The sequence below is a fragment of the Thermobia domestica genome, chromosome 1 (genome assembly GCF_964235325.1).
Source record: "Thermobia domestica chromosome 1, izTheDome1.hap1.1, whole genome shotgun sequence".
Taxonomy (NCBI): domain Eukaryota; kingdom Metazoa; phylum Arthropoda; class Insecta; order Zygentoma; family Lepismatidae; genus Thermobia; species Thermobia domestica.
Window position 1 is genome coordinate 93,470,075 of NC_137454.1, and position 27,228 is coordinate 93,497,302.

At 35.5% G+C, this 27,228-nt stretch overlaps 1 protein-coding gene across 1 annotated transcript in view; it reads left to right on the forward strand.

Moving 5' to 3' along the window:
- LOC145687350 (uncharacterized) overlaps positions 1-14,688 on the forward strand; it is a 137,051-nt gene extending 122,363 nt beyond the window's left edge. Inside the window, exon 2 of the mRNA XM_081760810.1 lies at positions 6,005-14,688. Coding sequence (XP_081616936.1) covers positions 6,005-6,133 — 129 coding nt within the window. The 3' untranslated portion in view covers positions 6,134-14,688. The remainder of the gene's footprint in view (positions 1-6,004) is intronic.
- The last annotated feature ends 12,540 nt before the right edge of the window (positions 14,689-27,228 follow it).

The window sequence follows — 27,228 nt, forward strand, 5'->3', positions numbered from 1 at the left end:
AATAGAGGGGAAAAGTCGAAGATTGTACCATTTCTTGTATTACTGAATTCATATAATAAAATTATTTTTCGCCTTCTGTCACACTTTTATTTCCCTATGGCAGAATAATGTAAAAAAAAAAAAAAAAAGAAAAGAAAGAAAGAAAATTATAGACCACTTCCGATTTGAATAGAGGGATACATTTCAAGGTGAAGCGTACTGTTGGAACGCTTAATTCACATCAAAAAGCAATTTCTCAGTATCTATTATAAATTTTGATCTATGGAAATCAATATTGACACTGGAAGTGATAGGGTGAAGATTTAATCCATTCTTGAGGCACTGAATCGATTAAAAAAAAAATACCTTTTGACTATAAATTATCGTTTATATTTTTAAAGAAAAATTTATGATGATTAACATTAAAATACGAAATAGAGGGTTAAAAGAAGGGTACAACATCTTCTTGGGACGTGAAATCCACATTGAAAAGCCTTTTCGACATTTCTCACCGTTTACGCTTCGATACCAGTCGACAGACGGAAGGACACAGCCGTTCTATTAGACTTTCACTAATACAAATTCAATATGGAAGATTCAGAGAGGTGAGACCGGAGAGGTGCAAAATATTATTTACAATGGAATTTATAGTACAATACTACAGGGCGAGTAAAAAATTTCTTACCATTCTGTATGAAATAAAGAGAAATTAAACTGGCCACAAGTGGTTATAGTAGAAACATATGTACCTAAGGAGGGAAATAATTTTATGAGATTCGGGGAGTCGGCCGCCATCTTGAATTCAGCATGAGTATTTTAAATGGGAAGAGGATCATGCAATATATCAAAAAGAGAGTAGATTGTTTTAAAAAATGCAATAGCGAAAGTTTGATTAGTCTAATTTCAATTTATAAAACGTTATTAACCATATTTTTTTCTGATAATTTTTTTGCTCAGTGTGTTGAACTGTATCCACATTGTCAAACGTCTCTCGCAGTCACGTGTATGTTGGAGAGTTGCATGTATCATAGCACCACAAGTAGTTATTTTCGCTCCGTACACTATTACCTTGAAATGTTCCCTAAGATAGGATCTAATGGCATTGGATCCCTGGAGAAGGTGAAGGCTTTTCAACAGGTCCCTGGCTGCCAATTCATCTACCACGTAATTGGATTTTAAGGAAATGCCGTACAACGTTTTCATTTCTTGAGATACGATGAGAAGCTGTGAGAGGTAAACGTCGAGTACTTGTTTTGGCTTAGCAAATGAAGCTAGCCTCCATTAATGTTTTTTTCATATGTTGGACGTCGAGAATATGGTATATCGTTGACCTATCCTGTTTTCAGGATCTGGAGTAATTGTGCAACTAACCACGTTACAGACTCTCTTTGTGGATGTCGATTGGTTAAATGAATGTAGTCTTCTCTCACCAGACATCAGGATGATCTAGATGCGTTATCAACACGTTTGCGGCATTGTGCGTCAACTTTCACCAATAGCAAAAATAGAACTTTGTGACATGCATACACTCGTAACATTTTATTGATAAAAGTTAATTTAACCAAACCTTCATTACATTTGTTTTGAAATTCTAGTTTGCATCCTGACCCCCTTAGAATTTACAATTTTTAACGTGAATTCAAGACGGCAGCCGACTCACCCTACCACATGAAACTGCTTTTCCCCTCAGCATCACGTGTTTCTACCACCACTACCTGTGGTCAGCTCAACCCGTCATTTTATAGAGGATGGTAGGGGACTTTTGATTCACCCTGTAGAATGAAACAAAATTAAACTATTTAAAAAGTTGTTTTAAAATAGAAATCTAACACTTAGTTAATTCACCTCAAACAGAAGAATTTACGTATAAATATTTAAAATGAGCAAATCTTGAAGTTTTAGAGCAAGATCTAAAATAAAACATTTTCTCATTTTAGAATGTGATTTTTTCAGAGTATACTTAAAATGTAAGACTGGTACTCGTCTACTATTGTTACATATTGATACCCCAATCTGCTTTCGTGCTACAATAACTCTTCAAAGACAACATTCATATGGAGAGAATGCACAGTGGGAAAAAAGCGGTCGTAAATATATACGTACTACTTCATTGTTCTATCCACGAAAATCTCATAAATATCAAGTTATTTTCCATTCACGCAAATTGATTTCGTATTACATCAGTCATGCAAGGGACATGATCGCATGACTCTTCTTTGTATTAATACGTCACTGAATTTGAATTATTTCGGATCATATTGTGATATCTATATCTCTGTTCCGTACAGTGGCTGGTATTTTATCGAATCAGGCTTTTTTTAATCATACGAACGGGAACTTTTGATCTCTATACAATAGTCTTCTTTGCTTCCCTTGAATCAAATCAAGATCACACTTTGAAATGAGGTCAGGTATGGCTGGGTGCTATTAAGATCAATTAAAATTGTAGTATAATGATTCAACGCCAGTGGCGTAGCGTCAAAGTTGGATTAAAAGAACCGATTTTGTGTGCGTAAATGAGTAGTTAACATCTCGAGTTGGAGTTCTGTGATCAATAATCCTCACTGAGACTCACCAGCCGAACACTGGAATGTTATCCTTGTTTATTTTTATACTTAAAAAATACTGGTCTTGTTACATTTTTAATTTTATTGTTTCTCAGTGATGCTGTTGAAAGTGTCGTGCCGTGAGGGTAGCGAGCGGGGCAGCAGCCCCGGGCTTCGAAGTAAGGGGCGCAAAATTCAGGACGAAAAAAGAAACGAAAAGAAAGAAAAAGTAATAAAAGTGCTCAAAATTAAGGAAAAGCAGAGTTTATTTTTGAAAGTTTTATTACGCTCCGTGCCAACCATGGTGGCGCTTCGCGGTTGGTCTAGCGACCTCACTCATATGTACGTGGGTGCCGTCGTATGCCCCCGCCGCAGACGCTGATTTTCCACGGCACAACACTGTCTATTGCGCCGGTTCGCACCGGTTCGTTAGAAGTGGTTGTTAAAATATTTCGAGTTCGCAGAACCGTTTGTTATACCCAGACATAAGAATAAATTTTTATCCAGTTAGTCGAAAATAGCATTTCCGTCATAGGTGTCTTTAGATAGAAGCTCGTGGGGAACGTTCCGTCACCCAGAAGAAATAGTCTTCCCGACTAAATTTTGGACATTAGGAAAAATGAAATGAAATGAAAGCTTTCGAGTCCAACTGTTATGGCTTTTAGGTTGAAGGATAATTAATTTACAGTAAATGATAATGAAGGAATTGATGGAATGAATATGTGGGAGCAAGCGGGAGAAACCGTGAAAACCCACTGACTATGTTGTTCACTACCATCAACTCATGGTTCTGGAGGGGAACTAACATCCCCTCTCATCAGATATGAGCGGCCTACCATTGATCCACCGTGTCCTCTATTGAGCATTAGAATTGTATAGTCTGAAAGCTGTATACTTCCAGGGATATAAAATCTGAATCCAGTTACATTTTTGCGGTGTATCTGGGATACTATAAATAGCAATACGTAAATAAACTGGTCCGCTATTAGGCAAGTTCCATCTAAAGTTGTGAATCTGTCTACAAATTTTGACATATTTTAAATTAAATTCAGTTGACATATATTAAATTAAATTATTATGCTATTAAATTTCTGTACCTCAAAGCTTGTATGCATAGTGAGTCCAAATTTTGTACATTTGATATTAATCCAGTGCATTTAGGCTGTTTTAAAAACCGTTTCATATATTTGTGAAAAACCTGTCGAATAAATAATAACAAACCGAAACAGTATGTTTTCCAGAACATATTCTAAAAATTACCACTTTCTCCCACTTTAGGAAAGTTCGCCATCTTGGATTCAATATGGCTACTAGACCAAGACATTGACTTACATTTAAATGCCAGTATCTACTCACTGAATTAAGCTGAACACTTCGTTCTTGTGTCAGTTTCAAGATAATAGCATTCATTAAGGAGTGCATGTTTGCATGCTTCTATATATTGCAGTCATACTGAGAAATTGCGGTCATTATATAACATTAAATAATATAATTATTCTCGTTTTACAATAACGTTTTATTGGTATGTAACTCAGAAACTAACCGAGATATGAAAAAATTGCTTGAAATAAACGTGATAGAGCATAATCGTAGCTTTTAAACGACGTCATTTCTGCTGGCCTATTTTAAACAGTAAGGTAGCTAGTCGAATTTATGTGACACTGGGTGTACAATTTTCAATAAGATGACATTATTTTCATGTGAATGCTATAATGGTTTCGTGTGCACACATGTTTCCTTTTTTTGACTTGTAATGCTTGCTTAAGGTCGTTAGATCACAAAAAGATATTTAGTCAGATGACCATTTTGGACTCAATATGGCGTCCAGGTAAAGAGGCCATAATGTTATCTATCAAATGTATGGCCAATTTGGCATGCAAATGAACAGAATACATGCATAACATGAGAGGAAACCATCATTTAATGGTTTAACGCTAATATCAGTATCTGTAATTATCTCGCAAGCTAATACCATGTAATGCCTTTATGGTATCAATTATTTGACGGATAATGACAACTGGATTACAAAAAAACAAAAGTAACATTTTGCAGATCAAGAGAATCGTCCACAAGAGAAGTGTGCCATGAAGCAAAAGCCATTATTGATATGTTTTGATGATGAGAAGGAACAACTGAAATGTTTAATTCGGTTAAATGTGTCCAACTAAAAAAATATGAAATGAGTGACCCCAAGCACTAGATCAACAATATATGCCACTTTTTAAAAGTTTTTTTAGTTCACTTCTCTTGATTTTAGCTTTACGTTGATACAAGATGGCTCCTTAAACCTTTCTGAAAACTGCAAAGAATAAGTAGCCATTGAATTCCATTCTCCATCTGCAGATAATACTTAAAATCCTAATTTTTGTAAGTTGTTCTTACGGACAGGATAAAGTCAGTTTATATAATTAAATGCAATAACAATACTAATCATCCTCTCACAATACTCATAGTAAAACGATAAATGTATTAGCATTTAGAGGAACGTGCTACAATGTTGCCACATCCTGAGCATTGTAATCAAAAACCTGGTATAGTTGTCAGTTCACCAAGCATGTGATAATTTATATGATATATAATAAGTTTAGAACACACTATTTTTTTTGCAGTTTTTGAATTTGTAAATATATTGTAGATTTGCATTAAATAAATACAAAGCACACACACTGAGGCTTTTAACAGTCATACCTGCTAAATCAATAATGATTTGAGAATTGGCAAATGGCAACCCTGCATTCATTCTTTATATTCAATTACGTTTATGAGTGAATGGGTTATTGTTGTTGTTCAAAATAGTGTTAATAAGTTTTTTTTTTTTAATTATGAGGACGGTGAAGTCGATTTGGAGTTTGGAACTGAAGATTACTAGAAGGTTAGGATAAATTTATTATATATTATTGCTATTAGACTTGTTTCTACAATATGAAATGAAATGAAATCTTTAAGTTTTACGTCCCACGGTTATGCCGGTAAGGCTAAAGGAGACGGTGATAATGAGAGATGAGTGAAATGGTGGAATGAAGAAAGTGGGAGGAAACGGGAGAACCCCGAGAAAACCCATGAGCACGGTGTTTGTCTACCACAAAGTCCACACGGCGCGAGCTGGGATCGAACCAGGGACCCCAAGCACCGGAGGTGAACGCTCTACCACTGAGCCACCGCGCCCCCCTGTTTCTACAATATCGTGTATAACGAATATATAATAATTTTAAAGACGAAAATCAATAATTTTGTTTTCTGAGGTTGGCAACTCTAATAACTATCCTCTTTAATGAAAGGAGAGTAGTTATAGTAGACGTCTGGACGACTCTGCGGAATACCCACGATATGGTAATAGAGTACCATGTCTTCCTCTGAATGCCAATTCGTTTCTAATTTTGCTCCGAGTATACATATGTATGTGTCAAGAACTATTCTTGTTAATTACGTAAGTTGCCATTCATGCTTATTAACATGTTCTTTCGTATTTTCCATTACAGGAAACGGTGGTAGGTAAAGAAAGTCCAGCAGCTAGAGTTTCTCAACCTGTGCCGTCTCGAAAGGATCATGATTCAGATGAACCCGCTACATGGGTGACGTCCAATCAGTTGATACGAAAGGACCGGTGACGTTATTAACCAACCACAAGAGTAATACAACTGGAACAAGAAAAAGGAAAAAGACACAAACATATGTGTGTGTGAGTGTTTACTATTTGGAAGTGGTTATGTACGATTGTGTGTAAATAAAGACATATTTTTTTTTTTCGATTTTAGATATTTGAAGCAAGAAGCAGGTTTGTTTGAGAGAAGCATATGTATATATATATATATTACACTTAAGTAATAATAATAATATTGCAAAAGAACAATATTCACAAAATAAAGAAAAGAAGTTAGAAGGGAATGATATGTACTGATAATTTGAAAACCATATTTCTAGTCATTAAAGTTTAACATGTTTCCTGGCATAAGGATTAACAACTTTATCAAAATATCAGTGATTCTTAACATATTTAAGTCCAATCTGTCGATACATTCGGAATGCACTCTGAAATGAACTTCTGTTAATAATATGGTTAAAATGAATAATATTGACTTTAAAACGACTTCTTATTCATAAATTCACAGTAACAAATACAAATTCTTATTAAGTTATTTAGCGTATCCGAATAGTTATTCTGCAATGTAAATAACGTATGACCTGTAAACCAAATTGCACGTATATTTATCTCAAGAAAGATCTTTGCTACAGTAACGTACACAAGTGTATGCATACATATTTGTATGTCTGAAGAGGTCCATTCTTAACATCTTCTATACAAACTATTTCAAAATATAAAATACCTCCTGTATTTTGTATTTACGTGATTATTTGCTAGTGTTAGTAGAATTGGGACAAGTAAATTGTAAACCAATAAACCGATTCAAGCTTGGCGACCTGTTGAATATTCTATGAGATTGGTTTGCTTGTTTGTTTTAAATTTTCAAATTCAGGAAATCCCGTACAATACTAGATGGTTGGCAATCTTATCTAGTGTTCAGCACCAGATCTAATTTGCTTAAATTCATAAATGCTTCAATTGGTATCATTTTGCACCATCGTTCAGCTTCATCAGCTATATTTATGGTGTTGGTATAATTGAGAGATTGTTGGAATAATCCCAGTCAGTAACTTGGCTACTGTACATCTCATTTCTGAAAATTCTTCCTAGATATCAGTATGGTTTCGGTTCTTTGAACTTCTCATATTTACTTCGTATTTAAATTTCTTGTATTTTACAAGTACTCTTGCAGATTTTGTTATTTCTTTCAGCAGACTGAATAAAAATTACCTGTATAATAAATTCCCGGCTGTAGACTCAAAATGATGCTGCAAACTTGAATTACTTAACGTTACCGTATAAGGTGTTACTCTTACCCTTGCGTTTATCAAACTGCTAAGCGCGGTCGTCCAGGGTTTATTCAAGCTGCAGTGTCTCCAAATAATATCAGGTAGTGTAAAAAGGATTGAGTCTCAAATTTAAGGATACATAACTCGCAGGAAGTCGGGTTTAACGTGATTTGACACCTAGTAGTGGAAGCTAGTAAATGTCCAAATGTGTTGTAATTTTTAAAATCACATGTAAAGAATTAACACGTGAGTTTTACACAAACACACGTCTTTTATTACCTTGCTAATAAAAATTTACTAGAATACAGAAGTTTGAAATTACTTCAAATCCCATTTAACAAGTGTTAACTTGAGAAGATATGATATGACTATATTCAGAGATTATGATATGACCCTCAATATCCCCTCTTTGACTATGACCGCGATTGGTGGATCATAAAGCAATACTTTGTTGGTCTGTATTAAAAAATTGTAGACATATTGCTAAGCTCACAGTCAGAATAAACACATGAATTACACATACTTTGAAATAAATTGAACTTTTATTATACGAAAAGTATTTTATAGATGTCTTTTCTAAAAGACTTACAATATATTACTAAAGGGTGCTCTTATTCTCTATTTATTTTAAAATAATGTAAAGAAAAGTTGGTAAATTAAATGGTCTTTTAAGAATTAAACTTACTATTTTAGAAAGACTTCATAATGACTAAAATACATTAATTGATTTTAATCTATCGCATATTTAAAACTGTGAAATTTATTGTATGTTCATGATTTATTGTGGCCTGCAATATTGTTTAAATAGACGAGAATTCTATGAAGATATATCTTGTCGGAGACCTCGGTTATGTACTGAAAGGAAGCAGAGCGCACCTGAAAATCCTAAACATGATCACTACCATCCCCCGTATAACGAGACGTTGGAACTTTAAACTAAAAGAAAGTTTTTTCTGATCTTCATTATATTTAAAATTTGTATGTTTACATTTTCATTACCTTCTCAATTTTTTATGTTTATAAACTCATTTCTTGCAGCAAAGTTAATGCTACAAAATTCCGATAAATCACTTATAATATAATTACACTATAACAAACTATATTTATAATAAAAATCATAATCATATACAATAACAAATGAATCACCACCAAATAAACGGTATAACCGTCTGAAAACAAAATAAGTAACAACATATTGGTGCAATTATCTGATTAAAATGACAGTGAAGATTGAGCATAGCCCAATATAAAAATTAATAGAAACGTTATAGGTACAGTAAGCCTGTTACTTCATAATGAAAACTGTAATATCTAATAAACTTGTTTGTGCAACCGGCAAATCTGAAACTGCAATAATAAGGTAGAAATAACATAAATAACGTAAGCGTGACTGCAAGATTACATAAGAGAAGCATTTCACACACACACATTACATATACCCCAACACCTTATACCAAGTTTTCTTAGGTAGCTATTTTAGGACTAGGCAACTTCAAATTGCATCCGGAACCCTTTATACAACTCGCTTGCTTTCAGTCCATTAAGTCCCTACACTTTCCAGTTGATTGTCAAAATCTCGTTAAACAAGTGGAAATCTGTTAATATAATTACCCTGTTTAAGGTATTAAGGGACTACTTTAAGAAAAATATATCATATTTGCATCCTTAACAATATGCTGAAGTGTTCTTATTTGGATAGAAATGAGTTTGAAATAACATATGTGTAGGATCATATGCTGATGTGTATAGTACAGAAATTTTGACTGACATGTGAGATTGTACACGTCAATAGGTCTAAGTTTATTTATATTCCAGTGAATGCTTGTTATGAAATGTGTATTAATAATTTTCTTGAAAAATATACCCTATAAGTTTTAAGTCTATTTTCATAACTATATATCGTCGCATGAGAACCAGAGGAACCTAACTCCAAAAATGCTGTTTTCGTTTTCTTCATGTTTGGACATAATTTTGAAAGCCTCACTTGGTGTAAACGGATCGTAACGCCATCTGTTCTCCTTGTCGATCATCTGTTGTAATGAAGCTCAATTACCATCTTATTAAAAACACATCTTTCTAAGAAAATAATATTTTTCTTCTTTCGCCTGTAAACCTACAAAAATGGAGTTACGTTTCTCTGATTCTCATGCGACGATATGGTTCTGTTGGGTAGGATGTGAGTTTTAATTATAACATGAATAGTATATGATTTAAAAGAAAATCTGTTTGTATATTTATGATACAAATTACTTAGATGTTTTTATACTACCAAATAATAATGTAAATTATTTAGAAAATACACCTTACATAAATTATCGACCATGCATTTCTAAAAGCAGATCTATTTTATTGACTATGACTATAAAGGTCTATTCGTAAATTCTTGAACTTTTTTTTTAAAAAAAGCATGGCAAATATTTCATACAACAGATACCACTCTTGATTGAAATGCAATGGAGACACACTCTCCAAATTTGTGTTGTTTAATTTCGTAAGTGTTTGTGAGTCCACCTGTAATATTAAGATACACGTCTATACGAAAATCCATTTCATCGTATACACGTTGCCACACATTATAATCAAAGAACCACATCAAGCACGATGCGGTTCCAAAAGTCTTGGAGAAGAGCGCGAAGTAGATACATATAAACAAACTTTTTCACGGGAACAGGTCAAAACTCCCACAGCCAAAAGCCCCACACTCAAGAAATGTCAAAACGCCCACACAAACGGTCATAACCCCCACACAAATGGACAAATCTCCCAAACACACACACGGTCATAACCCCCACAGCAAAAACTCCCACACTCAAGAAATGTCAAAACCCTAACACAATTGGTCATAACTCCCACACAAACGGACAAATCTCCCAAATGCACGAACGGTCACAGCCAAAACCCCCACACAGGTAATCGATCATAACCTCCAACGGTCATAACTCCCACACAAATGGACAAAACTCCCACACATAGTAACGGTCACAATTCCCACATAAATGGACAAAACCCCCACACAAATGGACAAAACTCCTACATGCAGAAATTGTTACAACTGCCACACAAATGGACAAAAAACCCACACAATCGGACAAATCTCCCACACTCTGAAATGATCCTGGTTGCATGTCTTGCCCTTGTACTTTTTATGTTGCAACTATTCTTCTTGCACTGTTTACTAATGACAGAAACACTAAAGTGGGCGTCATAAAGAGCCGCAACAAAGACGTGCAATCACGATCATTTCAGAGTGTGGGGGATTTGTCCGATTGTGTGGGGGTTTTGTCAATTTGTGTGGCAGTTCTGACAATTTCTGCATGTGAGAGTTTTGACCATTTGTGTGGGAATTTTGTTCATTTATGTGGGGATTATGACCGTTGCTATGTGTGGCTGTTTTGTCCATTTGTGTGGAAGTTATGACCGATTGTGTGGGCGTTTTGACATTTCTTGAGTGTGGGGGTTTTGACCTAGACCCTTTTTCACAAAAGTACATAATATGAGCTTTAAATCAGGAGATTGGATCAGCCACTGCACAAAACATCTTCTTTTCCTGTGCGTCATAAATTCATCTTTTTTGGTAAATTCCAATTGAGAAACACTAGTATGTTTCTGGAATAATGAACAGCCGTCTTGTTGAAAGATGTAATTGTCTCTGTCTTCATTGAATTATGGCATCAGCCAGTTTGCCTCACTCATGATTGCGACAGGCCAACCACTAGACCTGCACATGTTGAGAACTTACAGATACTCTGCTCATAAAATCCTTTGACACGTTTCACAGTTTTTGGATTGACTCAGAAGCGAAATTCGAAGACAGCTGTGATCTCTGAATTTCACACAAACAGGTATTGTTTCCTGGCACCCTTTTCGAAATCACCATGCACAGTCACAAAGGACGAAGTTCTTGTAAAATTTCAAAATGGAAAATGACTCCTCATGTTTACTGAACATCATATTTGCCATTAATGTCTTCTAGCATAAAAATATGATAGCCATGCGCGCTGGCTTTCACTGACGAAACATTTAAATATTTTTCTATTTGTATCGATTTAAGAGTCACCATAATCCATTACGAATTTTGTTAGTGACACTGTGCAGTGGCTGAACTAGCCCAGAGCCATGAGGGCGGGCTTAAGCTACCCCAGTTTTTTTTAGTGTCATAAATAATTTATGTTATTATTTATATATTTTTGAAAGTTTATAGTAGAATTAAGATGTAACTATCATAGCCTGGGTTCTGGTTGCCCTTCCAGTTTTTACTTTCTAGATCCGCCCCTGACACTGAGAGTCAAAGCACAGACCATGTGTGCATGAAATGCGAGATAATTAATGATCCAGTATTATTTCATGCTGCGCCAACAACATAGAAGCAAATAAAATAATTAACTACTATGTTTTTCAACATTAATAGAACTTAGGTTCATATTACACATAACTATATGCTCGTGATCTGAACTTAGACCTACAAACAGCAATAAAAGTTCATATAGACCTACGTTATTATGCAATTCTTTATATAGTAAAACAAATGGCTCACATGATACTAACAAACTCACTTTCATCTTGTTAAGCAACTGAGTGTTGTTCTATGGAAGATAAAAGAGGTCGAAAAGAATAGGTTGTTTATATTGAGAAAGGTAATATTATGTATCCTCAGATCAATGGACAATCAGATAAACATAATGATTCCATTATGTTTATCCATATAGCGTATCACTCTTGATTAATTGATTGACTGCACCTTAACTTATCTTGTCAGCAGTCATTTCCAACTTCCCAATATATGACGTAGGACCTCAGTATGTCAATCTGAAAAATAATAAAGAGCAAAGAGAAACATCGTGAAGGAAAAAGGTGAGGAGAATAAAGTTATATAATAGCTGTGCTACACACTACGTGTGCATTTCGCATGCTAGTGACATCTAGCGAGAATTGTTCAAATCACTTTGATTTTATACTTCTTTCTTCCATCAGTAGATGGTAGCACAGCAAAATATATCTGATTCTCATCCCAGAGTTACAGCTGATGTCAACAAATAATAATAGAGCCAATACAAAGAAAAGTCACTGCCTCTTCCCAGCTATAACATTAAGATATAACATTTTTAATTACACAGAAGTAAAATTTATCCTTTTTAACTCAAAAAAGAGTCATAGGGCACGAAGTAGCAAATGGTAATAATTGAAGATATGGACTTTGATCTTATTTAGCACGATACACCTCGAAAACGGTTTCTACACCTCCTGTGGGTAACTAAGTTATCCAGTGTGAAGTATGATGTCATTAAGTTTAACGAACATTAGCACTTGCTCATTAATGTTTATTTAAGTCAATAAACTCACTGTTCGTACAACCTAATTCGGTTGTTCATAGTTTGCTTAGTCTCCCGCTAATAGATGGAAAACTCTTGTCACCAACGCAACGTACTCCCCTCAGAAGTGGGAGTACGCTCTAATACCGAACTACGCTCGTATTTTTAAAGCTGAAGCAATAAGTACATGGACAAGTTGAATACAACAAACAAAACGAACAGACTTGACATCTATTGTGAGAAATAACAAGATGCTCATATTTTCTTTAGTGCAATTCACATTAGATGGCAGCATAAGCAGATCGATGTTGCTGCCTCCTCAAGTTAAAGAGCTGTAATACATTCTTTCTTGAATCTAACAGTGTTCCTGGAAGCACTATAGCAAAGGAGAAGGGATAAGGTAGGATAATGGAAAAAATAACGCACATGTATTTGTGAATTCACGAGTACCATACTTGCAAAACCATCCACTAAGCTAGCAATGTTTATGTTTGGGTGGCACCACTATCTCTTATTAACGTCAGATTGCTTACCAGCTCATTGCTATCTCCGTATGGTTCTCTGGGAATAAGAGCAGCAATCTATTACGTCACAGAGCACCAGTTAGAAATGACTGCTGAATATGAGGCAGGATATGTTGCTTAAAGTGGGATTCGAGCATGTAGACAAGTATCACTAAGGAACCAATATGTCCTTCCGTATCGTATTAATTGCTAATAGTCAGGGTTCCGTAATAAACAACATCATATTATTGAGAGAAATGGTCAATTATTGAAATTTACTTCTTCATGATATTTCCTAATAAGAAAATATGCCTTTACTATAAATTAGAGTTATAAGTTCTAGGATTAAGGTGAATCAAATCCAGCTAGAAATATTTTATTGTATTTTTTGTAATATATTACCTATATTAACATATTTCTTTCTATTTTTCTGTGGTTCCGTTTTTACTAAAATTTTGATTTGGTACGATTTAATTGCAAATGTAATATCTGAAATGCAGTTGAATAATACTGTGGAAAAAATATTGATATTGAGGGGATCTTTTTTTTTTATGTGAATTTACTTAAACCAGAAAAACGCATTATATTTCACTATATGGTACTTAGCATTTCACTCAGGAGTAAAAGTGAGGGGGAACGCGTGGGGATGTGTCCTTCCACCTGCAGAAAATTTCTGTGGCGTCCCCCACTTTCTAAAAAAATATACAATGGGAAACATATGAACGGGGGGGGGGGGACGGCGCGGCGTGACGTCAAGCGTCCCCCTACCATTTCAGATCCACTTTTACGCCTGATTCCAGCTTAAGCTGGTTAAACGTAGTCTTTTATAAATCATATGATGAAATATTATGATACGTGATACTAAAATATTATAATGTAAGAGTTCTTGCAATGTAATATTATTGTTATTACAGTAATAAACTTAAAGAAAATTGTGATAGCACTAACCAGATGTAGGTTTGTCACATAATAAAGGTGTTTCCACAACATATGTATGGTAACCTGCGAATATATATATATATATATATATATATATATATATATATATATATATATATATATAATATGACTGGACTAAGTATTTTTCGCAGTGTTATCAGTTTTAATACGAAAAATATGTATATATGAGTGATATTATTAATAATTGTTTCTAATACAGGGTCAAGTGTTTAAGTACGTATGTATTATGGAGTGTGAAGTGATGAAATTGCATTTTTCTGCGCGAACTAACCAAAGTATGTGACAAGACACATTAAAATTTAAAAAATAACTTTCAGCACAATTTCTGAAAGCAAGTATTCCAGAAGAGAACAGAAAAAGTTATTTTTACACAGGAGTTGTTTTGTGACAAAGGTGTATGTGTTTCTCTATGTGTGATGTGGATTGTGCAAAAAATCTTATAACAACATTATTATTCATAAGTACTATAACGATAATAATAATAATAATAATAACAATAAATAAATTCTTTAAAATATAGATTTTTTGTTAACTGTATATTTCCCTACTTTATTTCCTGATACATAGTGTCCGAGAAAAATGTGTATCTCAATGTACCAAAGAAAGGGAGTAATGCATTGTCTATTAAATACTGGAAACAACAGTTAAAAAATAGAACATTTGATCCAACGTTATATAACTGGGGTAAACATAATATATTTTTGGTCTTACAAGGTACCAAATTTCACATAAGTAAATCCCCAGGTAAAGTGGGGTGCATATCCAGACTCCTAACTATGAAAACATTTACGCTCACTGCAACCTCAATCGTTTCACGAATTCAATCTGTTTCCCATATGTTATTAGGACGTAAAATCGAATGTGATTTCTTCTAAAAACACTTTTATACATTGTAAGAGCTGTAATGTCCAAATATTCACTGAGAACTCATAGTTGTATCGGAATAAACGAAAGCGAAAATGGAACAGTAAACTGCTTTCACAAAAGTCAAAAGAAGGTCTGCAAAGGCATATGAAATGGTAGAGTGGTTTGGGTCGATACTCTATCAATCACATGTTGCAATTTCCCACTACTCTACTTCTTATCTTCACCCCACCTCTTAGGACCTATGGGAGACACTACTATAAAGGTTGCATTATATTATGTTGTTATTGATAATTATTCTCTTTCGAGCTGAGGTTATTTCACTTTGATTGAACACTGTAGGTATAGGTAACATTGATTTTTTTTTACATGAACACTCACACAATGAAACTTCAGGGATCCTCAAATTGAATACTTACTAGGGTCTAATGGTAATTTTAACCTCATAGGCTGATTGATTCATATGAAATAAACACCAATATCAACAGTTTTACTTTGGCTCAAAATAAGGATGAGCACACTACAGGCCTCGGCAAGTTTGGCACCTTTCATATCAGGCACGTAGCCAGGATTTCGTGAAGAAGGGGGGGGGCATGAAATTCTGAAGGCCCAGGCGCTCGATCAATTTAAACTACTTTACTATCAACATATATTGGTTTGTTAGGACAATAAAATGAGGATATGTTGGCAAGTATTTTAATAACAAACTATGAAGAAATTTCGAGCAAAATAATAATAAAAAAAGTATTGAAAAAGATTTTGCAATATTTACGTTCTTCTCCTGTTTATTCAAATATAACAATTTTCCTTTCGTTATGACCTCAATTATTATAAAAAGTACATACTGAATACTGTCTTGTAAACTATCCTTTAATATAAATAAAATGAAGAGTTTGTTTGTGTGTTTGTCTGTCTGTCTGCCTGTGTGCTGCCTGGGGACCAGACGAGTGGACCGGGAGTTACCAAATTTTGGTCAGGGGTTGACCCAGTCCCCAGATCAAGACGAAGCGTTTTTTTTTTAATTTCGAAACAGTGGGGTCTCAGGGGGGCGTTTACCGGAACCGGCTTGGGAACCAGACAAATTGACCTAGAGTTACCAAATTTTAGTCACGAATACCTTGGTCCAAGCTCCAGACCAGAGTTAAACGTTTCTGTCGAAATTCGAACCAGGAGGGTCTCAGGGGGCATTTACCGGGACATGTAAAAGTAGTAGAAAATGATCAATATTTATTTATTTATTTATTTATTTATTTAACAATCACCAGATACAGCTCAGAGGCCATTTTACATTGGATATCCAACAACATTAACAATGGAAAGGATTTGGGAAGGTATCGACCAGGGCCTGTTTAGTATGTGCTATCCCGGCATTTGCCTGGTAGGACTGAGGGAAACCCTGGAAAACCTCAGTCAGAATGCTAGGCAGCGGGATTCGAAACCACGACCTCCCAAATGCGAAGCCAACGCTCTACCACTTGAGCTATTAGTGCCGAATTCACATTTTCGCGGTTTCCTGAAATCAATGGTGAAACTCCAGTCGCATAACTTCCAAATTCACTCTATTCGCCTCCGGGCCGGGGGTCACCGGAAGGGGGTGAGATACCAAGACATATAAAAGTAATCCAAAATGACCAATATTAGTGTCAAATCCATAGTTTTCGCGGTCGCTGAAATCAATGGTGACACTTCAATTAGCGATGACTTGCAAGTATACGGGCCGGGAGCCAGCTGGGTGTGGATACCGAGGCATGTAAAAAATATCCCAAAATGACCGATATTAGTATCAAATCCATAGTTTCGCTATCGCTGAGATCAATGGTGATAATCCCACAGGCGTTGACTTCCAAATACAGCCCCTGTGCGAAGCATATGTATATTCAACTAGTTTTACAATATATGCGTTCCTTTCTCTGTTGAATCAAATGCTAACAGAACTTTCTTTCAACATAATTTTTTTGTTTTTATTATTCCGTCAACTACTGTCGGTTCCAAATGACAGGTTAAAGGAGCAACAGAAAATTGTCCTTGAAATAACATGTTTGATACTGCAAGGATGCGATGACGAAAAGTTATGATTAAAAATGCCCACGCTGTTACACAACGGCACTTATGCTTTCGAAAGCTTGAAATCTCCCTGACTAATAGCAGGAATTCTGAGAATTCCATAACTTTTCTTGAAATTTCAAATTCCCTGACTCTTCCAAAATACCTCGCTTACCTCACCACCATATTGCAAGTAATACAAATCTCCTCATAAGAAAAAGTAAGCAAAAGCTTCCTGTAGTTTTCTTTTTAATTTTTAACGCTGATCCTTCTTTTTGTCATTTCATTTTGTTTTATCCTTCCTTAATGTTTTCATTTCTGGTCTCGAAGGGGGGGGGTCCGGACCCCCCGGACCCCCCCTCCCCCCTTGGCTACGTGCCTGTTCATATGTGATTTCTCATTCATTCACGTAGTAAATATGCTAAGGCTACATCAATAGCTAATCTTTTTGCATTTGCTGCCTTATATAGGTAGGTGCGGTATGGTTGGTTTTGGCTAATTTTGATACAATTTTGCAAAAATATATGTGATTGTAGGGTTAAAACGACGCCTAAAATTTATTTTTTCATAATTGTGTTCGCAGACTATCATAGGTCAAAAGGGCCTCAAGATATTAAATCGAATTTTTGAGGGGGGAAATGGTCGGGGGAGCTGTTAATTTTTTTCAGACAAAACGCTTGTATACACCTATACATACATTTAAGTTTGAACAAAATCGATCGAACTATTCTTGAGAAATAAATTAACCTCACTTTTCCGATTTTGCACCATTTCTCATGAACCAATGAGAGTTGAGGTTTGAAACTTGAGGAATTAATGTATATTGGGAGTACCTACATACCATCCATTTGTCGTCCCAAGATTCATCTGGGGCCAGTTCACTACACTTATCCACCCACGTCCTTTTGGTTAGATATATAAAAGTGAGGAAAAGAATAAGTACTATTCAAAATATTCAATAATAAAAATATGCATAGTAATTCTTATATAGTTCTCGTACAACGATGTGAACTATAAAGAGCTTTGACAATGGGGATAATAGACTCTTTAGAAACTAACTTTATATAAGTATTCTTCAAATTGAATACAAACTAGGAATTAGATGCAGTTGGCTAAGGCCAAAAGTCAAAGAAGAGTTTTTTTTTTTTTTTTTTTTTTGTGAATGCATCATTGAACCTCCAGAATCCATGGGCCTTAGAGTTTATAAGTTTCAGATGCGTCATTTGGGGAGGGCAGAGCGGCAATTGCCTACCCCTCAAGTTTAAGAAGCATATACTCCTTAATAAATTGTATACTAATTTACTGACAAAAACAAGAAATGCTTATATCAATGGACAATCTTGCCCCTTCCCCTGATAAACTTTGAATTGACGTTACTGGTAAATTTATGAACATTTATCTTTAGCACAAGAATATCATATTTTCAAATTCAATTAACAAAATATGGTATCTAACCCACCTGGTTTAGATTTCACATTATGCTGCAGATCCACGTCGTATAATCTTGTTGGTGCTGAAACGGGATTAAATTCAATTGACCATGTTATGATTAAGCTTTTGCACACTTGTATAATTCTCTAGGGTATACCATTCTAAGATTTCCATGAAGATGAAGATTTTGTAGAAACTAGCCTAGTGGCTTTGACCCATTAAAGATTAAATATACAATACCTGCATTACACTATACCTACACAGAGAAAAATCCGCTGTACGGTATCCTATTGCTTACTATAGAAAGCAGTATGGAGCATACGTTATCCGTATGCTACATAGGCACTGCCCTTAGATATTACATCATGCCGTTGCAGGATGTCTAACATCTAACAGTTTTCCGTATATCACATGCATATACTTATGTTACCTTCGTCAGCTATATGTTATATACGTTCATTTGTATTTGAGATTCTGACCGGCTACGTTGTTTCATACGGAAAGTACGGATAGATGGAACACTTATACAGAAAGTATTATAAAACATGCGTTTTCAGTTATACGTCTACTGTACATTAAGTCCAAAAACTACAGGAATTACGCATGTAACCTATCTTTTTAAGTACGTCACCTACAATTTCTTTCTCAGTGTAGATGTTGTAATAATATAGATAGAAAATGTGAGAAGGATTGTGAGTGATAATGAAACTGATAGGTGTAAATGAACTCTATTTGGTCCCGATTCCAAAAACAGGAACAGCTTATCCCCCCAAAAAAAATCCAGGCGCGGAACCGAAAGACAATTTCTGATAACCGGTTTCGGATCCAGTACCGAACTCGATATTCCAGGAATAGTGATTCTGGGCTAGGAACGAAAATTGACGTTCTGACAAAATATGTGCCGATTGTTTGAAAAAAAAAAAAACGTTTATTGGATCCATTACTGGGCACAATTGTTCAGCAATGTTCAGCATTTACATTTGCAGCTTGTAACCATGTTGAGTTAACATCATACACTAACGGTGCTGATGAACCCGTTTGGAAACAATTGAATGTGAGTTTCGTTTCCGGTTTCGAGAACAAAACTGATGAGTCGAAAAATATTTCGGTACTTGTCCCGGAACTCATCAGATTAAAACGTTTATTTAGGTTCCAGGAGCGAAACTCAAAACATTTTCGATTTCGTTACCATTGACAACCCTAGTATGAGATGCAGTGTTACCCTATAGGGAATAAAGTCATATTACTTTGCACTAATAAGAAAGACTGGAAGTTTCTCTAGGTAAGACCACAATTGTTACCACCTTGTTGGTCTTCAAGAAAAGATAGTACAGTATTTGTGTCCTTAGAACAACAATACGTTGAATATATATATATATATATATATATATATATATATATATATATATATATATATATATATATATATAATAGAAAACAGAATAGTAGATATTATGTTAAAAAAAGTTTTTAAAAGCTAATCAATAACACAATTATAATCTTTAAGTCTGATTTTAGGAAAAACATAACTAGGAATGCCAACGACACAAGATCTGAGGCCGTCTCGTCTCGAAAAGTATCTCAGTTTCTGCAGGAAGAGCTCTGTCTACATTCATCTCTCGTCAAGAAAATCCTGTCTAGTCGTATCTCGTGAGCAACCTTAAAGTGAGGTTTTCTGTTATGTTTGTGTGTACCTATAGTCGAAATAGGATATGAGCATCAACTGAGAGCTCCATATAGAATTTAGAGACCCTACTTAAGATATTTTAAAATTGATGTGTTTGTATTAGTTTAGGTGCGTTCAAATAACCATTAGGCCTTGTAATACTTCAAACTTTGACGATTATAAAGGGAATTCTGCAATATTGCAAAAAACTAAAACTCTGCAAATTGAAAACCATCAAGTGTAATAACACAAACTTTTGTTCATGGTTACAGTGAAATTCAAAGTTTCATATTTCTCGCTTATTGAGGTTAATCACCATATCTTCAATTCCGTACCATTCATGATAAGACACTGCTGCAATCTTGTTCTGAAACCGAGGATTACGAGTTGACAGTGCTCTTTCTGTTTTATTCAGAATCACGTCACTTCTCTTGTCCTTCAGGTTGTCCAGATTGGCTGGTTTATATGTACACTCATGTCCAAAATGATAGTCGGTCGCATATCTATAACTGTCTTCTTGTAAGAACATAATTTGATAATGATTTTGCAGGGTACTTTTAATACTGATACTATTCGTATAATCAAGATATGTATATTTGTTGTAAATTTCATAGAAAAAAATACAAATACGAAAATTAGAATGAGTAAAACAAAATGCTGCTAAATAGACAAGAAAGTTTTATTTTCGTTTTGATGTTCTTATTTACTGCTCTTTTGACATGAAATTTGCCACATACATGTCTTTGCCGATTATATACGTACTAACATTATAAGAAATACCGTGAGAATTCGTTATCAAATTATATTCCTACAACAACATATTTATAGACATGCGACAATAATTTTGGACATGAGTGTACATACAAGCAGGGGTAAAAGTGAGCGGGAACGCAAGGTGACGCCGTCCCCTCGCTTCCAGAAAATATCCATGGCGTTCCCCCACATTCTAAGAAATTTACAATGGGCAAAGATAGGCACGGGGGGCGGCGTGACGTCATTCATCCTCCTACTACCTTTCCAGATTCACTTTTACCCCTACATACAAGTCTTTACATGCTCTAAAACCACTAACTACAAGGTGGCAAGTCAGTTTAGCTTCTAGACGTAAGTCCGTTTTGGTAATCTATCTTTTCCAAAATTACTAGTTCAGAAACTACCGGACCTAAAGAACAAAATGTGAAGATGCTACATCTTCTTACACACCTCATTGATGGACGTCGAGGATGGACGTCATTTATTAAGAATAATCTCTTAAGGTTTTGTACAATGATGTCTGTAAAATGTGAAGATTGTCAGAGCCATTTACCACTTTTCACAAAGAAAAACAGGACCAATGATATGGCACATTGAAACTACATAGTAGCCCTACACATTGATATAGGTAACATCGCGTGTATGCACCTCAAACTCATGTGTATTTTTAACACTCAAATTCGACAATTGTGCCTGCTCACTTTTCCCAAAACATAAAACATGACTTCATGTGAATCATGTACAATTATTTTCTTGTAAAGTCAGGCGTTCACCTTCTTGCGTACGATTTTATGTACAGTTGACCTCGACATTGCGAGTTCCAAGAATCTTCGTTTAAGCGAGTTTGGTTGACTTCATTCAATGCTCTCCTGCAGTCTGAGCCGCAACGACTCTTTGCCCTATTCTTGGCTTTCCACTGAGTGGTAAATCTATCATCCTTCCCGTTGCTTGAAGTTATATAACATATCTTAACAATTGTCTCTGCGGCGGTGGTTTCTCATACATTATTTGGAACTTTCTCCGCACCGAAACACAAGATTTAACTATGCAAACCACAGCAGACACTATGCTTTTTCCCTGTGTGAACACCATCTTGAGTCTCGTATTCACTAGTGCAAGGTCATCAAGTAGTGTGGCCTGGACAAATTTCCTCCTACTCACCCAAAAGTTTTATATTCATAAACATAACATTTTTAGTTTCCTGCAGCCCTTTATGAACTTCCGGTTTATTTGTCCTAACCCCACGGGATTACAGACGTATTAGCCCTTAGAGATCCTTTACCTAGTAGTACTCGACTTTAATTTTGTCAATTCTAGTCTGATATCGGGTAACGCTCGATATTTTTCCTGCTGTACAACATGGAACTTGAGTTTTATTCAGAACAATTTGGAGAAATTGAATACCAAATGTTGTAATTTAACAAAATTAATTAAGAGCTGTTCAGATAAACTCGGAGATAACAAAAAGGACCGCAAAGGCTTAAAGTAAGTTGAAGTGGAAACGAACAGCTTTTGACGTTATAAAAACGTTAAGTGCTCATATCTCATAAGTTCAAAATTTATAATTATTGTATTCTATCTGTTTTGGAAAATATTGATTGTATGGAAGACTGGATGGTAACAAATTCAGATAACGATGCACATAGAGATGATCCGCAACCTTTTTTTTGTTAAAAAAATAGAAGTATCGCATGTACACCACGTGAAGGAGTTTGCTGTGTATGACGTGATACTTTCTCAATTAATATTGGAACCAAAAGTATTAGTAGATTTCTACCGCTTCCGTTTTAGTAGAAAAGAGTAGAGATGAGATATATTCTTAGGCGCATAATTGATTGTAGAAAACCTCTTCTAACTATCAGTTACCGAGTTTACTCTTTAGCAATCAACATTAAATCCCAAAGTAGTTGAATTCTGGCACTTCCGGTTTGTATAGAGGATCTTAAGAGATAAAATGGTGGCTATTCTTTGAATGCTAATAGATCCTCAGAAACCCCTTCTCTCTTATCATTTTTGTTCTAGGTGCATTAATATTGAAACCGGAAGTCATTTGCAATATCTATCACTTTAGATTACAATAGAGAGTTAAGGACTGATATTAAATGTATCCTTGGAAATATCAATAAAGTACAGCAAAATGCTTTTCGCAATTGTGCTATTTGTACTACTTATGATTGGATTGGATTCGTTGTCTCCATCAACAAATTCTATTCCTAATTGTTAACCCTATACTTTCTGGCCATAATTAAGTAGTTTGATGTATAATGGCGTAAGGGAATTTACGCACTTTTTGCATCAAATGCATTTGTGGCTTTTGTCATGCTTGTTTAGCCTGCAGTAACATTTCAATTCAATATCGGAATAAAATGCTGCATATTACATTGTTTTATGCAAGAAAAAAAAATACTTAAATTTTCAACATCGTTTCTCTCCAACTGCATGTTTCAGATTTACGCCCTTATCACATCAAACTCCTCGATTGATGGCGATCCATCAAGTACAATTCTTGAGATTGTCTGTCTCTCGTATGGACGGACACATGACAAAAGCGTAAATATATAATAGATGGTAATCCATCAAGTAATTCTTGAGATTGTCTGTCTCTCAGATGGACGGACACATGACAAAGCGTAAATATATAATAGATGGTAATCCATCAAGTAATTCTTGAGATTGTCTGTCTCTCGGATGGACGGACACATGACAAAAGCGTAAATATATAATAGATGGTAATCCATCAGGTACAATTCTTGAGATTGTATGTCTCTCGGATGGACAGACACATGACAAAAGCATAAATATATAATAGATGGTAATCCATCAAGTAATTCTTGAGATTGTCTGTCTCTCGGATGGACGGACACATTACAAAGCGTAAATGTATAATATATGGTAATCCATCAAGTAATTCTTGAGATTGTCTGTCTCTCGGATGGACGGACACATGACAAAAGCGTAAATATATAATAGATAGTGATCAATCAAGTAATTCTTCAGATTGTCTGTCTTCTGGACTAACGGATACATGGGCAGACAGGGTAAATGTATAATTGATGACGTTTCATTAAGTAGTTCTTGAGATTATCTGTCTCTCGGACGGACATATAGGCTGACAGATAATCTCAAGACAGATAATCCAAAATATGTATATACTTTTCTATAAAAGAGTTTTGATTATAAATCCCAAGTAACTGAAAATCAAAATGAAGCTACCACAATGTTGAAAAGAAACCATGCTAATATGGAGATTAAAGTTCGTTGTTAACATTTAAAATTACGATAGAATTTGTAGTAAAGCGTAAAAAAATGAAAAAGATATACATATTTTGTATAGGAAAGCACAAAATAAGGCAATATACAGTAAGTACTTAGCAAATTAATTTCCCAATAGATTTTTTTCTTTAAAATTCAGGTTATGAAGATAGTATCAAGCACATTCACGGAAGAACCTTGCGTGAAGTCAATGTGTCGCTTCATTTTATAAGATAACTTCAACAAAGAAAAATAAAAAAGAAAAACAATGTGGTGGTCTATCATTCAGCCGATATGATCGGTGAACATGTTGCTTTCGGAAGTATATGATATGGAGAGTATACACGCAATCCTTAAAAAAAAAAGTAAATGAAGACATCCTAAAGCAGACAATTAAACAATAGAAGAGGCCTGTCAACTCATAAATCAGTATCATGAAAAAATCATAAACTTTCAAAAAATGATATTTCCAAAATGCAGATAGTAATTACTGTCAAAGTGATAATGTCGTGCATGTTTCCTTACAACGAGAATATATTGATGTTTTGTTAAACCGTGTTCTATGTCCTGGAAATTTCGCAAGAAATGTATGTCACATCAATTACGCTATTTTACAGCGAGCGATATTAGAGCTTGATCGTTTGTTTACAGACTTCTTGGAAACGGGTAACAGTTCCTTGTTTATTTGTAATGGGTCATTGAGCACAAAGGTGAGATTTAACTAGGTCTCTCTTTTGAAAAAGAAATCACGAAAGCACATACTCGATAAATAAGCTACTTGAACTTATTTTGTAAATATTCTCTAATCTGAAACGTATGTTGACCCAGAAAAAGAAATTCCTCGAAGGAAAGTGTTTGAGTAACACAAAAATCGGCGACAAGGGCGCCTATCAGGGGGGGCAAGGCAGGACGCTTGCCCTGAGAGGAAATTATACTTCGTAAGATCGAAAACCCAACAGAATTTTTAGAATAGTTACAGCAAAATTTGAAACTATATTTGAAACGTCGCTTATACTTGCCCCCCTCCCCCTCTGGAAACAACAACATGTGCGCCCTTGGTCGGTGATTACTACGTACTACTTAAAAACACCAATAAATTCCACGTCAATATAAACATTTTAATGTAGACTGCACCTTCATTCCATTCTTTATTAAAAACCATTATATACATATTCCACCTTCAACCATTAACACGTCATAATAATTCTCAGTCTCCTAATAACTTTTGCACAATAACAGCTGATGACGTCAAATCAAGACAAGGTATAATTATTTAATAAGCCACAAAAGTATTTTCAATAGTGGCTATAAGATTGTCATATTATTTATAATATTCAGTTTATCTTAACAATCACAAAATATACTATAAAATCTACATTGACATTAACATTTTTGGCACAATATTAATATCGCATTAACTTTTCGTCTAACATATGCTAAAGAGTAAGAAACTCTAATCTTAATTAATTCGAAGGTCAATCGATACAGAAACAAAAGAAAGTTATTGAATCCGATTCTATATAATGTCAATCCATTATTCTACACGATGACGAAATCAAACAACAGACGAGTAGAGCTATTGATGGATCAGTTTGAATCGGAGAAAAGCAATGCTGAACGTCAATTCATCTAAGGTGGCCAATTTTACAGATCTTAAGACGAGCAGAGCGTAGGAGAAGGAACCAGAAATCAGTATCCCGTGAACCTAGTAGTGAGTCACGTACAACGCTGGGTGGAAGTTGTTGCGGTGAATAGCTATTATGTCTATTAATGTGACACCTTATTGGGAAGGGTGCATATGTGCACTCCCCGATGCACAATTGAGTGCGTCAGTGATTGTGAAAATGTGTGCTGCCAAGGGCAACAATATCAACAAGCGTACAGTAGCAAGGGTAAGGAAGCGCTGTAAAAGCACCGGCCCTAAATATCAAGTGGTGAGAATGAAAAGGAAATGGACATGTCCAGCCAGGACACCATGCGTTGTGAGAAACATCATTACATCAGTTGTGAAGGAGAACCCACCCATCCAAAGCAACCTTGCCACCTCATGCAGGATATCACAGAGCATAAAGGACAATTTGGAACTGAAAAAACGTCATAAGGCGATGGGGCATAAGTTATCACTAAAGCTTATTCAAGAGAGATTCACGAACGCAAGAAATTGAATGAACAGTACCTCTTTGGCGACAAAGAGCAGTGGGTTGTCAATCTGCATGAAGTCTGAATTTACCTTGATGATACCAATAAGCCCAGAGCCATTTTCTATTCATCACATGATGCGAGGAGCCGCGGCGAGTTCGTCCGTGAATGTCGCGAAAAGTTTTCGAAAGGCTTCATGGTGGTGGCAGGTTTCTGTGCCAGTTTGCAGTTTCCAATAAATGGTGTGGATTCAAAGGCCAAGGTGAATGCAGCCTAGTTTCAAACGAATATCATGAATCCCTTGTACATAACGCACATCCCATAGTTGTATAGCAGGGATACCCAGAAGATGTAGATCGACATGGATAAAGCATCCAGTCACACTGCTCGCAGTTCTGTTGCGTATTATCGGGGTATGGCCACGGAGACTGGTGTGTCTGTTATACCCGTCTTATCCATACCTGTGAAGTCCGCAGATGCGTCGCCGATGGATTTCTGCGTCTTTGGCGTTCTGGAACAAGTCCTCGCGCGAAGTCGTGCCACTACAATAGCGGGACTCTGGAAAGCTTGTCTAGCGGTGTGATCACAATTTCCCTTACATGACTTGATGCACACTGCTTCAGTGGAAATTGCGTTGCAAGGCGATATTCCGGGTTTGTGGCCACCACATCCAGCACAACCGTTGGTGGAGGAAGGGTTTGTCGTGAGCAGGTGAACGCACAAACTTTGGACATCTTAGGTACTTCTGTACTTGTAAATAAGGGGACAATGTGTGACGAAGAAGCTTACCTAGAAAAGTGCGTGTGTCTAGAAACAACAAAACCTTAATTCTCTGTTTTTGTGTTTTGTTTGCGTATAACAAACACTAAGAAATCAGGAAGAAATGGGATTCTCTGCGCCTGTCTGGAATC